Source organism: Limulus polyphemus, unplaced genomic scaffold (genome assembly GCF_000517525.1).
Source record: "Limulus polyphemus unplaced genomic scaffold, Limulus_polyphemus-2.1.2 Scaffold1142, whole genome shotgun sequence".
Classification (NCBI taxonomy): domain Eukaryota; kingdom Metazoa; phylum Arthropoda; class Merostomata; order Xiphosura; family Limulidae; genus Limulus; species Limulus polyphemus.
This window is the reverse complement of record NW_013666752.1, coordinates 227,198-244,365: the sequence shown is the minus strand read 5'-3', so window position 1 is coordinate 244,365 and position 17,168 is coordinate 227,198. Positions and strand designations below refer to the sequence as shown.

The following is a 17,168-nucleotide window of genomic DNA, read 5'->3' as shown; positions in this document are numbered from 1 at the left end:
TATTAAGTAAGGACTTGTGTTGCTAAAGTTTCGTCCGAACGAAGTTACGGGAAGTTAATTAACAAACAGAGACGTAACAATATATATATTACACCTGTAGACTACCACAACTATAATTCACATGATAATGATTGTGAATTACTCCATGACCTTGTTCTTTAACCTACAACAATAAGGCACGAGAGAAAATGTCTTTTATGTAAATATCTCGCCACAACAAAAATCAGACTTCACCAATATAGCTACTGCAAACAATTGCTGTTTCACATGTCTAGTGAAACAAAGTCAGTAAACTAAATCACATTTTATGAATTACATGCTAAATTCTCATTACTAACTTCCGAACATAAGTTGTTATAAAAGTTTAATTAAATTAAAACCTAAATAAAATTATGAAATATTTTATTGAATACAACTTGGTGATGGTAATTAAAAATAAACTTAAAATTACAAACTTTGTTAGTTATAATGCATATTTGAAAAGCTAATCATTAGTGTTAAAAATAAGTAGAAGTGAAATTATAAATCTAGTATTATTTATTATAACAGTTATTGCTTGAGAACAGTTTTAAAAGAGCTAGGATTCTCAAGGGCTGTACCTTGTAATTCAATAGTTTTTGTTTGTTTGTTTGTTATGAATTTCTTGCAAAGTTACACAAGGCTATCTGCGCTAGCCATCCCTAATTTAGCAGTGTAAGACTAGAGGGAAGGCAGCTAGTCATCACCACCCACCGCCAACTCTTGGAATAGGTTTTGTTATGGTAACCATGACAAAGGTTATTTACTGGTAACTAAGCCATAATCACTAAACATAGTGGATTATTTTTCAGAACCTGCTAATACATATTTAAGCCAACTTGTTTAGACACAAAAAGTGTTCTTGGAAACATTAATTTTTATTATTATTAGTATCTAAAATTCTTGTGAATTATTCCTATATTTTGTAGCTAAATATATTTTTAATACATTTGTACATAACACAAAATGACAGTGTAAAGACTTTCCATTTCTCATAACCAAACATGCTGCAGGAAAACATTGTCAATAAATTTTAAAGTTGTTTATTTTTTAGAATAATACAAATAATTTTCACATTCAAAATGTATAAAATATCTTTAACTAATAACTATATTGTATAAAAGTCCACTTTTATTTTTTTGTATCTAACAAGAAAAACAATATCTTGTACAGTAACCATGAACACTTAACATAGTTTTCATGGTTTTATAAATTGTTAATTAAATTATGATAACATTAAAAATATTCTAAAAATCTATATTGTCAGAATATAATAAAATCACAAACATTTTCTTTTGTACTTTGTAAGGCTACATGATCTGTTCTATGTTATCATATAAAACTACTAAAAAATCATATAATAAGCATAAACATCTTATCTTACTTAGCTGATCTTTAATTGATGAATATGAACATACTGTTATTACCAATAACTTACATTTTTCAAACACAAAATTCAGTATTGAATTCAACAGATAATAATTAACAACTGTTTAGTCAAGTTTCTATGTAATGTTTATAGAATTAAAATTTCTACCCAAGAATGTATTTCCAATAGATACTTACCTTCACCTCACCCAAAGCTAACTCAATCCTAGTCTGCCTTCTAAGCACTGCTAAAGTAAAAAAAAAGTTGTTACAGTGCACCAGCCTTTATATTCCATCAGTTCTGCACCATTTTAGAACATGTGCTCATCATGTGACTACCCTCCACCAATCATACTGCACCATCTATACTAGCACAGCTAACTCCCTCTACTATTCTAGAACAATCTTCACTTTCGAGAGTTAGCAGGTACAAACTAGAAACGCTGGCATATCAGTGGGGAGGAAGGGTGGGAAGTTGGTGAATGGAGGTAAATACCTATCAGAAATATATTTTCAGTGTAAGAAAATGTTAACTTCTGAAATAGCAACTGCAGTAAAAGAACAGGTGTGTAAGAATATGAAAAGAAAGCACACCTGTGGGGCATAGCACTACTTCTGGAACAGGTATGCTCTTCACCGAGTAATCAACACAGTACCATAAAGAGGGTAGAACTGAATTGGCAGGCACCAATGCATTCAGTAAAGAGATGTACAGAACAAAATCACTGGAGAAATGCTGTAGATCTATGTCTTGAAACAGCACAGTATTGACAAACACTGAAAGTCTAGTGTGTAAGCAACAATGGGCCCATATAAGTATGTACCAAGGGTAGTGCCTTGGGTTATATCAAAGTATGTCAAGTGCAGTCCATCCAAAAACATTCAGTGGAAGCACCTTGCATAAGATCTGGATATTAACAAGTGCAGTTTGACTGGGCAACACCTGGGAGGAGTCCGGAGGAATGACACATCATGTATACATAATAATAGGCTGCCTGCAATTCCCTATGTATGTAGACTACAGTAGAATCACATGTCAGTAGAAATCTCCATCTACTTTAATCATGAGGTCCATGAGTGACTGTCCTTTATAAATAAAATTAGATTGGACCTCTCCAACTAGATCAGAAAACCTCATCAGATTAGTTTCTTAAAGAAGTAAACAGGTGTGTTTGACCGAATGGGCATGGGAAGAGGCAAACAGGAACCAGTCGTCTATGAAAAAGAGAGACCAAAGACCCAACAAATGAAAATGATGGGCAAAAGAGCATTCGACTCAACAAAACACAAGATGCCCAAGAAGTACCAAACAGCAGTGCCTGGAACTGGAAGACATGACCCTTCTGGCTGAACTGAAGAAAAAGATGTGACACTGGAGCAGTTGGAATATGAAGACAGGCATCCATCACAATTTGGCCATCCAGAGTCCCAGGGGGGAAAAAAAGAAACCAAGGTGAGAGGAAGGACTTCATGGTGAAGTGAGGAGACTCCAAATAAGAGTTCAACCTGGGACAGGTCTACGACAGGTCCCCAATCTCCAGTCTTTTGAGGGACAACAATTAGAGGAAAGTAAAACACTGGGTGAGTGGATACCACTCGTTTGACAGCCCCTTTGTGTAGTAGGTCTTGAACAGACTGGGCAAGACGACTGAAAGAGGTACAATCCTGAGGAGGAAGGAAGGAGATCTGGGAAGTGGATGGGGGGGGACTGAAGACAGAAACTTTCAGACAGAACCACTAGAATCCATGGAACTGTAGTGAAGTGTAACATAAAGGCACACAACTAAAGATACTTAGAGAAAGTACTCCTACCAATGAACTAACAAAATCTAGGAATTTGTACAGTCTACAAAGTATAAAAAATAACAAACCTACAAAACATAAAATAATAAGCAACTCCTAAAGTACAAAAGCATTAAAGGAACTTAAAAACACATAAATATCAAATTTATGAGTCCACTCAAAGAATCAATAAGACAAAGTACACAAAAGTCAAACCTACCCTGAAGAACATGAGAATGAAAAGGCATCCAGTTAACAATAACAAAAACTTGACTCAAATCTAATTCCCAATTAGATGTGACTAGTAATAAAGAAAAAGGAACTTACAAACTGACTAATGTAAACAGTAAAAGCTAGTGTAAATAACAAACCAATACACCCACAAAATTGGCCAAAATTACAATTATCCAAACAGTAACTATCATGCAAAACCCATACACATACTGAAAACTAAACAAAAACAAAGTAATAATCAATCTCAAAATGTAAATTTAAACTAAAGTAACTAAGATGGTAAAAGAATTAGAAAAATCTAACTTACCAAACACTGAGAAGACACAAAAGACCTAAATTGTCACGTGAGTAAATTAGTTCAATCCACACAAGCTCACATAAACTTGCTAAACATTGGTATACTTACAGGGAGTGAGGAATACATGCTGAAAAACTTACCACAGATCTCCTGAGAAAAAGAACAATACCAAACTCAGGAGATTACTTGGAGGCATGGTAATAGGTGGATAGTGCTGTAGAAAGAAATTTTCTCTCAGTTGTTGTATCCTTCTTAAAAAACTCATAACGTGAAAGGAAGAAATCATCGGCCTAATGTAAGACATGAGCTCCCCGTAAACTAAAGCCTGTACTTTCCAAGCAGACATCGTCAACCCTGAAAACTGGGGACTTGTGTCAAAATCATTGTCGACCGTCACAGGAACTTCATCATCTGCCATATTAAATCTTTAATTCATATGAACAAATTAGAATTTGAGAAACAGAAATATTTCCAAAACAAATGAGGATAAACAATGGAAATCAAACACAATAATATGAAACTTGAAGTTGAAACTGATATAAGTTTGTGATCAAGCACAATCAAAACTTTGTAGTCACATGATCAGCATGTTCTGAAATGGTGCAAAACTGATGGAGTATAAAGACTAGTGCACTCTAGCAAAGTTTTTTTAAGCAATGCTTAGAGAGCAGACCAGGATCGAGATAGCTTTTGGTGAGACCATTTTAGAATTATGGATACAAATAACTCATTATAAAATTTTAGCTAAACAAGTAGTTTATCATCATGAAAATGATGTTCAAACAACATAGTATCTGGTATTTACTTAAATGAATTTAGATCAAAATGAGAAAATTAACATCTTTGTTATTTAAAAAAAATTTCATAACATTACAAACAATATTTTCAAATTTATTTAAAAAAAAACCACCTGAACAGGTGCCATAAAAAAGATTAATAAAATATTTCTAATTTGTTGTGAAATATGAATGTATTCCAATTTAAAAAAAGGAAAACATTTTATTCTTTATTCTTAATACCTCTTAGTATTTTGTATTTAACCCAAAACTTTCTTCTCAATAGATAAACAGATATTCTTTCTTCCAAATAATGACAAACAGATTTTAGGCAACTTAATCACACATCACCACAACTCATAGCTTGAAAAAACACCATAGCACATCCAACTTGATTGACTTGTCATGGGACTGATCTCTACAGGAAATGTTTAACATAAAAGAAATTATCAAAATATTGTATAATAAACGTTTTTCTTAAATAAGTACACATTTTAATAACAATGGAGAAAAATAACAAATTTTGATTTAATTCAGACACAACTTACTTCACTTGATGCATAGTGGCTTCTAGCTAGTAGCTCTTTTCCGAGGTTTATACAAACAGATAAGTTGTCTTCTCTGGCATCTATCTCAGCCTTCAAGCTTTGATGGTTATTCATCAGCAATTCAACACCTGAAACATCCCTATAGTAAAAGTCACAGAATTATTATCATCAGAACACTAAAAGTTTGTGATTAAAAAGTAGGATAATAACAAAACTCAATCTTGAATGCCTTTGGAATCAAAACAAAATCACATACTTTTTGTCAATAAATAAACAGCACAGTTTAATAGTATAAATACATTTAACTAACAAGACAATATTGCTCATACCAACAGGTAAAATGTTTCTACTTTCAACAGATCAACTGGATAAGAATCCTACTACAATTTTCATGGATATATAAATTGGGTTCATTTCTTGTTGGTACCAAAATTAACATTTAATATCTATTAGTAGAATGCCAATATTAACTGATGTGCTTCTTAAAGTACTTGAGCAACCTAAAAAACTATAAACTTTCTTAATAAAAATAAAGAATTACAAAGCCTGCTTCGCTTGCCTGTTTAAAATGTTATGCAACACTACTTTGGCCAAACCTCATTTAAGATATTAAAAACCATTCTGTAACATACCACACACTCCATTAACAGTCTATAAGTAAGCTTGGTTATTTTGACCAATGTGACCATGAAAATATACATACTATGACCTTGAATTTAATAAGTGTATATTCATGTAATGTGGCAAACATTTAGTAAAACAATACAAGTCTGTTGTATAAAAGTATTTTTTACTAAATATTTGTATAAGAATTTACAAGACCTTTACTGAGTCAGTCTGACTCAGACTCTAATTAGTCTGAGTTCAAGGTGATTTTCATAATCAGAAAAAAAAAAATTTCATCTTTCTTTTGAATAACCTCTAGAATCTCCTAAATCAATATCAAAAGTTTTTTCGGTAAAACCTAATATTTTTGTAGGTTTTAGCCAGTAAAATTACAAAACTTGATAAAAAATTCTAATGATTCAAGAGTAAATGTTAGGATTTTATGACCCATTACACACACACTTGCATCTGGAATGACATTTGAAAAGGCCAAATTAAAAAATATAGTGGTAATAATTAGAGATGGGAAAAAAAAAAAAAGAGTAGTTTAGTCTGATATTAAATTTTGGATATCTAGCTCCTGATATCCAACCAAACTCTGATATTTTTCATGTTGCATAGTAAATTTGACAACATACATCCCAAATGCACTGCAGGCATAAGCTACCCCTTCATTATGGTATAGTACTAAAACTAGTTATTTCACCAACTGTTTTTGAAAATTAATAATCTACGTAGGAATGTACAATTCTGAACAAATGAGCAGGCTGTGTTATTTGACTGTGCTTGCTTTTGCTTTTACTGCCATTACCACTTGTGACATCCAGTGGCAACACAACTGGAGCATCTGATGTTTATTTAAACTACATAACGAGTATATGTATTACAACTATTATGACTAGTGCTACCACGGAAAATGTTAATTCTGCAACTAATATAACTAATCACTCCTAGGTTCTTCTAAATGTTTTACAAATAAAATGAGTGATTTCATTCACTTTATCCTAGTCAACTCTTTATAGTTAGTGTATTAACATGTTAAAACACAAAATTACTTAATATGAGGCAATATGTATCATACCCCAACCAGTAGTAAATGGTATAAAAACTAGTCACCAAAAATCCTATCAACATGAAACACACATAAAACATTAGCTCGCAGAGGCAGCATGAAGCGCATCTCTGGTCTCATCTACGAAGAAACCCGAGGTGTTTTGAAGGTTTTCCTCAAAAATGTAATCTGTGATGCTGTTACCTATATGGAGCATGCCAAGAGAATGACTGTGACTGCCATGGATGTAGTGTATGCTCTGAAATGACAAGGTCACACTGTACGGTTTCGGAGGTTAAATGTCCACGTTTCACTTTTAAAAAATGGCCCTTTTCGGGGCCACCACATCCTAGTCAACTCTTTATAGTTAGTGTATTAACATGTTAAAACACAAAATTACTTAATATGAGGCAATATGTATTATACCCCACCAGTAGTAAATGGTATAAAAACTAGTCACCAAAAAACCTATCAACATGAAACACACATAAAACATTAGCTTTAACAACCTCGGTTTTTCAGTTGTGTTCATCTGTCTCACGATATCTTCCATCCAGAGCATCAAGTCTCTCACCATATTAAGAAAGCGGAAAAGATCACCAGTGTCTGCTAACTTCACTCGTTTATTTTGACACATTGTAAGTAATTTTTGCCAAGCATTAACAACCTCAGATTCCCGTCCAATAATCTCCTGAGCTTTTTCTCCAGCATATGATGCTTGTAAATTCTCAGATTCATCCTTGATCTGTGTTACCTATTATTAATGAATAAAAAATGATACTTTTGTAACCTAGATGATTCATTCTTAATCACTAGAAGTAAGAATTTAATTGTGTTCATTTACATTCCACAGAATAAGTACCTGTTTCAGACACTATTTACATTACTTTTAACAAGAATGATATACTACCTTTCTATATGTAATCCTCATTACATGTACAACAGATTTTTATAGGTACAACTCTAATGAGCTATAATTACAATCATATGATGCCTGTAATAAGTCTCTAATAAAATATTTTAGCAGAGTTTGGTTAAATCCTTTAATGATATTCTGAAACAGATTAACTACTAACAATGAGCAAAAGATCTACTTACTGCTATTTCAATAGTCTGTAGGTCATGTTCAAAGCTTGCATGCTTTCTTTGCAGATTGGACACACTAACAGCATCACGTCCAAGCTCATCAGAAATAGCATTTTGTTTTTCCTTGAAGAAATTGGAAAATTCTCTAGCTTAAAACCTCTTGGCTATCTTATTTTTTTACACTCTCTAAGTGATTAACATTTTAGGTAATTAGACATAATAAATGTGTCCGCTAGACTGAATGAAATTGTAAGATACAGTTAAACCTAAAATCAAGTTTCTGAATCAAAACTGATTATATTTTTATTAAGCTCATAGTACATAAAACTTGTGTAAAGCATGAAAGGAACAAAGTACAGTGCTAGTAAAAAAAAAATTGTGTTTATAATAATAAGTTTCATATATGAAGATAGAGCACTACTTGGATCTCTACATCATTTTAAATCTTTTATTACCTTGTTTTAATATGTGGGTTTTTTTTACACTAAAATATTTATAATGAAGTGTAAATAAAATATTATCACAATAATAGGGAAAAAATAACCTATAAAAGTAAAATTCTCCAGTAAAATACTTTTAATTTTTTATATCTTCTCTTACACTTTCAACAAAACATCAGAGAGATCCGAAACTGGAACAGAGAAATGTTAAACTAAAACTCAGTACAAATTTTTAAAATATTCAGAGCCAGAAATTTCAAACTATTGGCATAAAGTTTATGTGTGCCAAGAAATGATATTGGAAAAAAAATACAACAGCACATTAACAGTGTAAATAAAAACATTCTTAATACATCTTTTGGGAATACTAATTACTTTCAAAGGCCTATAACAGTCAGATAAGATACAAACACTTCTACATGAATTTAAATAAGAAGATAATATGCTCATTAAGCCAAGGAAAGATCACTCATATTAACTTCATATAGAATTTCAAGGTAAAAAGTGTTGCTATTTCTTAATAGTTTGTCATTAAAAAATAAATATCATTTACAACATTAAAGTTTTTTATAAATAATGTGATGATATTGCTATTAGTGTGAAATTTTGTTGACATAAAAGAAAAATAAGAAAATTTCTTCACAAAGAAAGGGATTTAATTTAAAACACTTCAGTATAAAAAAGTCTTTACCACAATGCGGCCATAGACATCTTTGCAATCATGGAAGAATCTTTGTAGCTGCCAGGAAGCTGCTAGCATCTGTGTCCTTGTGTCAATAAGTTCTAACAAGTCTGCCCAAGCCTCATTGAGGGTGTCTTTCCACTCAGCAATAGTGGCACTGTCTGAATGACCCAAGTTAATCAGGTTGTCAGCACTTTGGTTGAATTCTGTTACTCGTTCATTTCCAATATGTTCAGTATCTCGAGCAAAGATTTTAAATCGTTCTCGAAGCATCTAAAGTACAAGAACTTTCTTTGATTAATTTATTGAAGACCAAATATCTCTATAAAAATTCTGGTTGAAAGTTAACAGTCAGTTAATGATCTTAAAAGAAAAATGTAATGATTGACCTGTTATCCTGTGTTCACAAACCCAAAACTATATTATTAATGCAGGTTACTATTTATATGCGCAAAGGTCAAAATCTAGTCATAACTTTCATGACTCTACATAAAAACACAACAAATTTATCTTCAAAAAAATTATTGTTTTAATACTTCTGATCATTATGTAAGTAATAAATTCTGAAGAAATGTGATAAAATTGTTATATCTGAAAATTATGTTAGAGAAATCATACTAGGCTGTGACATTTATTTACAGACTGATTTTCACTTGGTCACATGATGAATCAACTAGTTACTGGATTAGTAACATTACCATATTAGAACTAGAGCTGTGCAATTAGTAGAATTTGATAACCAATTAATCATCAGCTCATTAATCAATTACATTCAAGTGGTCCAATGTTCTCATGTAAGATTCATCCTGGTTGAATAATTGAAAATAGTAATAATCAGAAACACTAATTTTGATTAGTTGATTATTTTCTTGAGTCATAATACTAATTGATTAAGCTGAACAATCTTTAATTAATTGAAAATAATAATGAGAAATCATAATGGCAATATTTTGAGTACTTGAATAGTAGGAATAATCAAAAATACCAATTTCAATTGGTTGATTTTCATGACATTAGTTACTTTCATCTTGATTTCAATTAAACAATTATTTTATGTGACACTAATCAATGTAATTGATGATCCTAAGTAATTGATTATACTAATTAAGTTAATCACCCAGCTCTAATTAGAACAAGTTCTGATGAACAGACATATCAATAAATTTAAGCCAAGTACACTAGGATATTTTTTTTATAAATTTATGACACAAATAGTCTCTGTAGAAAAGTAATAAGAGATATTTTTCATTGTGGGAGGTCAGTGATATAGGTCTATTTACTTTTAGATTACAAGTAATACATGTATAACTTGGTTTTGAAATTATCTAAACTAAAAAGCAAGAAAGCGACATACACTACATAAAACCTAAAAATTTGCTATTAAATTCTTTACAGAATTTCACAATTGTTCCCTAGTTCCCGATATTCTGTAACTATAACATACCGTAACATGATCATAATCCTGTCCTAGTTCCTGAGATCCTGCCACTACCTCCTTCTCAGCTATCCATTGCATTAGATCATCCACTTCTCTGTTCAAAGAGAAGAGCTTAAGAGCTTCATCCAATTTACCACGTCTCTCAGAGGCAAGATCTTTAAGTCCAGCATAAAGTTTGTCAATTTGAGATTGTCGAATTGCAAGTTGATCACTGGAGGAAGATGAACACAGAGTATTCAATGTTTCAAATAATAGTTTACTTGATAAAGTAACAGTTTTAAAATATAAAAATACACACATACATAATAAATATTCTTGGTACTTAAGTGTTCCAAAGATTAATTAAACTACAAAAATTAATGTGGTGAAGGAACATATATCAGTGTACTAAAGGGGTCTATGTTATCTCTTTCACTGCATTGTGCCATAGGGTCTACAGTACAATATGAGCTTGAAAGTGTACATTGTGATTTATAATTCTGAGCATATACTAACCTTCTTTTCCTCTATCACCAAATAGATGCATTTGCCTTGGCTAGAAAATATAATGCATCCCAGTGAAAACTCAAAGTTTTCTAATGATCATATGATGTGTATACAACATGACCCTGTCATGTGATTACTACCTATCTTCAGTAGGATAAATGGAATCACTTATTTAAAAACAGTCATATTTAAAAGTAAACCTTGGTTAACCCTATGTGGATGGCATTTGTGCTTTGCTTCATAGACACTATACATAGCAATGTTTACAACAATTCCAAATTTTCTAAGTGTATTTTCACAAAATTTGGTAGGCTTTCAATAAGCATTACAAATATGTTGTTCCAAAAAAAAAACTAAATCAGAATTTTTTTCTATGAATTACTGAGTTAGTCTGGGTGCAAGATGTTTTTTCCATTTTAAAAATAAAAATATTTTTTAGTCCTACAGTTTCAATATTTCATTTTCACAACCTCTAGAACATCCAAAATGAATATCAGAAGTCTTTTTTCAGTAAAAACTATATTTTATCTGTTATTTCCTCTACCTTAACATTCACTGAAGCAAAAGTAGCAATGTAGGGTAAAATTGAAAGTTCAAAAATATGAAATAACTCTACACTAATATTCTTCTTTCTAGAATAAACTTTGAATGCAACTTTGTATAAAAAAAGTCATGACACGTGCAGTTTGATACCACCCCACCATACACATAGGGTTAAATACAATTCCAATCCCAACTTACATTAAAAGTTGTGATACCAATATCACACATCTCTAAAGTCACTTACAAATACATGCCTTTTCAGGCTCATATTCAATACACTACTTGGTGACTATCAGAATATTTTATAAAGGAATACTGCAAATAAAAAACAGGTTTAGACATAATGCAGTATATTAAATAACCATGATAAAACCCATTGACACAGAATACTTTAAAATAAGAGGAAATCTAAAAACTGTCCTGCTAATCCAAAATAATATGTAATAAATGAATCAAAATCACCCTATATTAAAAAATCACCACCCCTTTTAACTACAATTGCGAGTGTTGGACATGCATTTAACAGCTTTAATAAACACCACATCATAAGCTACAGGTAGAATGACTATAATGTTTAACACAAAATAAATTTTACATTCTGAAAAATACTACCACACAAATTTAAAACATTCTATATGAAATTTATAAGGTTATGTTATTAACTACAACACACTTATGTAATTACTGATTATCAAAACATGCAAAACAATTACAAAAATTTGGAAAGAATAATGTTGCTTTCCATATTCTGACTAATATGTATGTAATATTGAGAAAATTTGCTTCCTAACTCTGAAACTTAAAAATTATGTTACCAAATCTAGGTTTATAACACAGTTGTTAGTTCCCCAATTGCTATGGATATTTTCATCTGAACACTCAGAGCTTGGCCTATTTCATGAAATAACCTTATTCTATTGGCAAGCACAACTACAGCATTTTATCCAAGAGATAAAAAATTAAACTAGGTCAAAATAAAATAGCAGCAAAAAAATAAGCACAAAGCTACAAAATCAGCTATCTGCACTGTGCTCACCATGGGTATTATAGCCTAATTTGTAGCATATAAGCCCTCAACCTTACTACTAAGCCAATGGGGTAGGGGTGGCATATAATAGTTTGTGCTCAATGAAGCTAATGTATAACATAGTATTTCTAATACTACATTATGTTTAACTTCTATTAGTAATAGTTTTCTTAGGTGACAAATGTTTTCTATTCATTAACAGTGAAAAAAATTACCATTAACCAAAATCATGTATCAAGTTTTTCAGTCATTTAGAGAATGTGTGTAAAAACACCAGACCTACAGTTTAGTAATTTTTGCCCAAGAAACTTCTCAAACTTTCTATCCCTCAGGAGATGTATACTATAATAGTTTTTCAAATGTAATTCAGAATACACACCCACACAATTGGACACATGCAAAATAAATCAATACCCCCTTTTTAAAATAGTGCTAGTGTTTGATTTAAAATTTTTCATACAGCAAGGTTTTAAAAATTATTGCTCCTAACCAAAAATTATGATCAATAAATACAAACTTTGATAAATATATCTTTTATAATTACAAATATGATTTTCATTGTTATCTGTGTAACTGGATACACTAAAGTGCATGCAAGTGTCTAAAAATTTCAATTTCAGAAAATGGGTTTTAATTCTGAATTATAAATCTTTTGAATATCAACATTCTACCAACTAAATTAGTTACATGGTTCCCACATCTTGGGAAGAATAAAATTTTCTGACCATTTGATCTATGCTTATAATGTATCATTACCTAAAATGTGTGAAATTGCAAGATATTACTAATGTATTATTTAACAAAGACAATACAAGCTATATGATCATACATGCCATTCTCAAATACTGATATTTTGTCAGAACATACTAAAAAAAAGAAGTTTATACAATTCTTTATGATAATGCATACTGTTCATACTTTTTAATTTCAATCACAAAAATGTTATTACATTGAAAACAACACAAATAAATTTTAAAAATTGTAATTAATACATTTCAGCTTTTAATAAACAGAAAGAATACATTCACTATTGTAAAATGGAATATTCTTTAACAAGTACACTTCTCATACATCAAGTATATATTAAAGCAACATTTTATGATGTGCATACTTAAACAAAATGTACAAAAATTTCATTTGCTGATTTTATAAATTGTGTAGGCTTTTATTCTTGTATATGTTGTTGCAAAGTGCTATCTAAAGTTTATAAGTTTAGCTGATAAGAGCACTGTCATACTTGTCCTGCATATTAGAAGTTTTCCTGGTTGGATTAAAACATCCACAACCATCAAATGTTAAATTTTGCCAAAGCACAGTACTCATGTTGATTATACTGATTGGAAACAAACCTATTAAAGGTATTAAAATTAAATATCAGTTACCAGATTGGAAAAGAGAAACTATCACAATAATAAAATGACATCAAATTTTGAATTTGTTTTTAATAAATACAACACAAAATACAAGTAATTCAATATTACTTGAGAACTAAACAAACATCGGAAAATATATAATGATGATTATTATTATTGTTATTATTTATTGTCATTATTATGTAGATATTGTGTGTAGATTTGAGTTGAAAATTCCAGAATAATTATCATACCAGAGTCAAGAGTTTGAATCATTTTATGAACTTATACTATTAGACTGGTTACTTATCCTTTCGTGAAGTTTGTTGATTGGGTAAATCAAAAGAATTGTTTCAGATTGAATTCTAACTTTAATCTTTTGTTTTTGAAAATATTTTGGTAATGCGATCCATCCATAAATAAGATTTCAATACTTTTGATATAGAAGTACTTGAAATGCACGTGCAAAAATAGTAGTGTACTTTGGATCATTGTGTGATTTTGTTAAGTAAGTGAAGTGTTTTATAGATATCAAAAATATGAGTTTACTACAGTGTATGGGTATTGCAAAGTAAATAACATGTATTACTGTATTACCTGTTTGATCCTCTTAATTTTATCCCTGTAAGACATAATTCACTGGACTATTATTGGAAAGGGTAGGTTGGGTTGTGGTATTTATGTTTACTTTTTTATCCATTTTCACTAGCTACAGCTCATAAGTTTTTGTTAAGATTGTTAAACTGTTTGCTAAACTATGTCAAACAGATCATAGTCTGATGTTTTCTTCAGGAATTTTACTAAAATGTAATCTTTTGTCAACCTGTATTTCAGTACAGATTTAAGAAGCACAACTACCATGACAACCAGATTTAGATTGTATATCTAGTCATCTTCCATTAAAATAACCCTTTATAATTAAGTGCTTCAGTCTAGATGTATTGGTTTCATTTCAGTAAATCAAACATACAAATATTTGGAATTGTCTCAAACTGAGCTGTATCAAGTGAACCAAGTCATTAAAATGAACCAAACTGCCCAAGTTGTAATATACATCATGACATATAGTGCTATATGCAATGCTTGGTGATGTATGTTTTGTTTTATAAAAAATTAAAATAAAATTACTGATAAATTATTATTTTAGATAATTATTACTGTTATTTTTCATAATTAATTGAATAAATATAAGTACAGATATGAAATAAAACAAAACTTCCCCAAACTGCCAGGCTTTACTGAAATAGTCATACTGTTAATTTTCATTTGACATTTTTCAAATCTTCCTTATACAAACATGTCAATGACATAATATACCCAGGGTATTACATATTCCTTCTATGACTACTGACCTAAGAAGTGTTTTATTAATGTACCAATATTTGTAAGGAGAAAATAGCTTATTAAATAAACAGTATCTCTAAATAGTAATTTGTCATGAGCTTTTTGTTTTGGTCTGTAGTAAAACAATCTTCTGTGACTCGAATTTGGGGAAGAGAAGAAGAAACCTTGTACACAGCCCTTACATTCCATTTAAGCAGAAACCTAGCTACTGTTTATGTAATCTATTACAGCAGCCTTCATACTCCATTACAATTAAACATAGACAAAAAGACTGAAGTAAACCTAATAATGTTTATGTATAAAATACACATTTTGATGTGCTAAATTAATCTTTATGCAATTTTTTGGTTCTAATGATAATTATTTTTCTCCATCTATGTATTAGAACAGCATTTCTTAGCTTTTTTGATACCAGGGACCAGCTCACTACCTCCCTAAACAGCCATGGACCACCAAAATGCAAGTACAATGAAAAGGAATTACAATTTACATATGAATTGTGGGCTCAGAAAACATTAGGGAATTTCGTTTCACAGACAAAAACCAGGAAGTCTGTGAATTTCATGTGTTTGAGTGATGCTTCTACGACAGTGTTTGTCAACCAATGATGCCAGTCTATCACAATCTTTTTGCCAGTCCATGCAATTTCACAAATACAAAAAAAATTGACAGAATAACATAAAATATAAAATTCACTGAATTTTCCAAGTTTCCCTCACTCATAGGAACCATACAGTCAATGTTAACATTTTCCTAATCCAAAAATGTACTTCTGATAGATACTTTGGCACACAGAATAGCTATATCCTTCCCATGTCTACCTATGAGACTTCCATACCACTAGCCTTGAGCTAACTCCCACCTAAAATTCATGTATTTAACATGAACTGTGTTGGTGTATGATATCATCATATAACAATAGCCTTCCACCAATAAAAGGCCAACACAACCTCCTCCATGCGCAGTAAGTAATTCCTTTTAAGCACTTGCACTCAAAATATCTTAATTTTTAGATGAGGCAAGAAGAAAGTGCACCGGAAGTGAGGAGTCTGGTGATAATGTGTAAAGAGGTAGGTATCTATCGGAAATATATTTTCAGCTTAGGAAAATGTTAACTTCCAAGGTGATACCTCATACACAGAATAGCTAGAATCTCACATTGAAATGGTGAAGGATCGGTGAAAAATTAAATTCAGATGAGCTCCTTTCATGAAGCACCCAAAGGGAAAGCCCATGGAGTGTAAACCCTGATGGCAGAGGCTCCACAGGGGCATACACGTAGAAGACAGATTCTTGTTTTAACCATGGTATACTCTTCACAAAGAATGTAAAGAAGGCAGAAGCAAATAAGCCTAAAGTGTTGCAGAGATGGGTAGAATAAGAACATAACCATTTGAGCACTTGCAAACCAGCAGTCAGCAAACCAATAGGTGTAGTGTGGTTAGGGTGCAATCAGACCACACAGTGTATGCTCACCTCAACTCAACTGGACAGAGTCAGACTAAAGAAGGAGAATACACTAGCTGTTTGAAGGGTAACCCACACTACAACGACAAAGTCACACCACCATACTTCTTACCATATTATGCTGAACCCAATCAAAGAGGAACTCTCCAAGGTCACCACTCTAGTGGCTAAGGACTGCTTTCCTGTTCTCCACTTGAAGAAGGTGAAGAGAAATTTGCTTTGGGAAGCCCCAGAGAATTGCCCAGATTCTCTATCAGTTGACTGCCAGAAAGGTCTTTTAATGGCGAAATTTCAGTGATTGACTGAAAAACCCCATATTGAAAAGCCAAAAAGTCTATGGAATGGTATTATCTGGATTGGGCAGCTGAGTAATTGTGTATACAATTGGAATACCTCTAGTGGTCTTTCAGAACATTTCATCTTGACAGTAGGCACAGGTAGGATGGATTGAGAGCTTTCTGTTACCCCTGACCCAATGTGGAGTTTGAGAAATATGCATACCCTGGAAGAAAGCATCAGCTACCTGTTGGGATCCTGTTAGATGGAAAGGGAGGGAAAAATAAAACATACTTACCCTTCACAAAGACAGTGGGTCAAATTAAGAATGGTGGTTTTGGTTGGG

General features: G+C 31.5%; 1 protein-coding gene across 8 annotated transcripts in view; it reads right to left on the bottom strand.

Annotated features, from left to right (window-relative positions):
* Positions 1-17,168, bottom strand: part of LOC106462325 (spectrin beta chain-like) — a 120,715-nt gene that overhangs the window by 29,747 nt on the left and 73,800 nt on the right. For all 8 annotated transcript variants that reach the window (XM_013922229.2, XM_022389549.1, XM_022389542.1 and 5 more), the window contains 5 exons: positions 10,334-10,538; positions 8,899-9,162; positions 7,780-7,890; positions 7,191-7,435; positions 5,025-5,163 (listed from right to left, as the gene is read on the bottom strand). In XM_013922229.2, the coding sequence (XP_013777683.1) occupies positions 5,025-5,163; positions 7,191-7,435; positions 7,780-7,890; positions 8,899-9,162; positions 10,334-10,538 (964 nt within the window). The remainder of the gene's footprint in view (positions 1-5,024; positions 5,164-7,190; positions 7,436-7,779; positions 7,891-8,898; positions 9,163-10,333; positions 10,539-17,168) is intronic.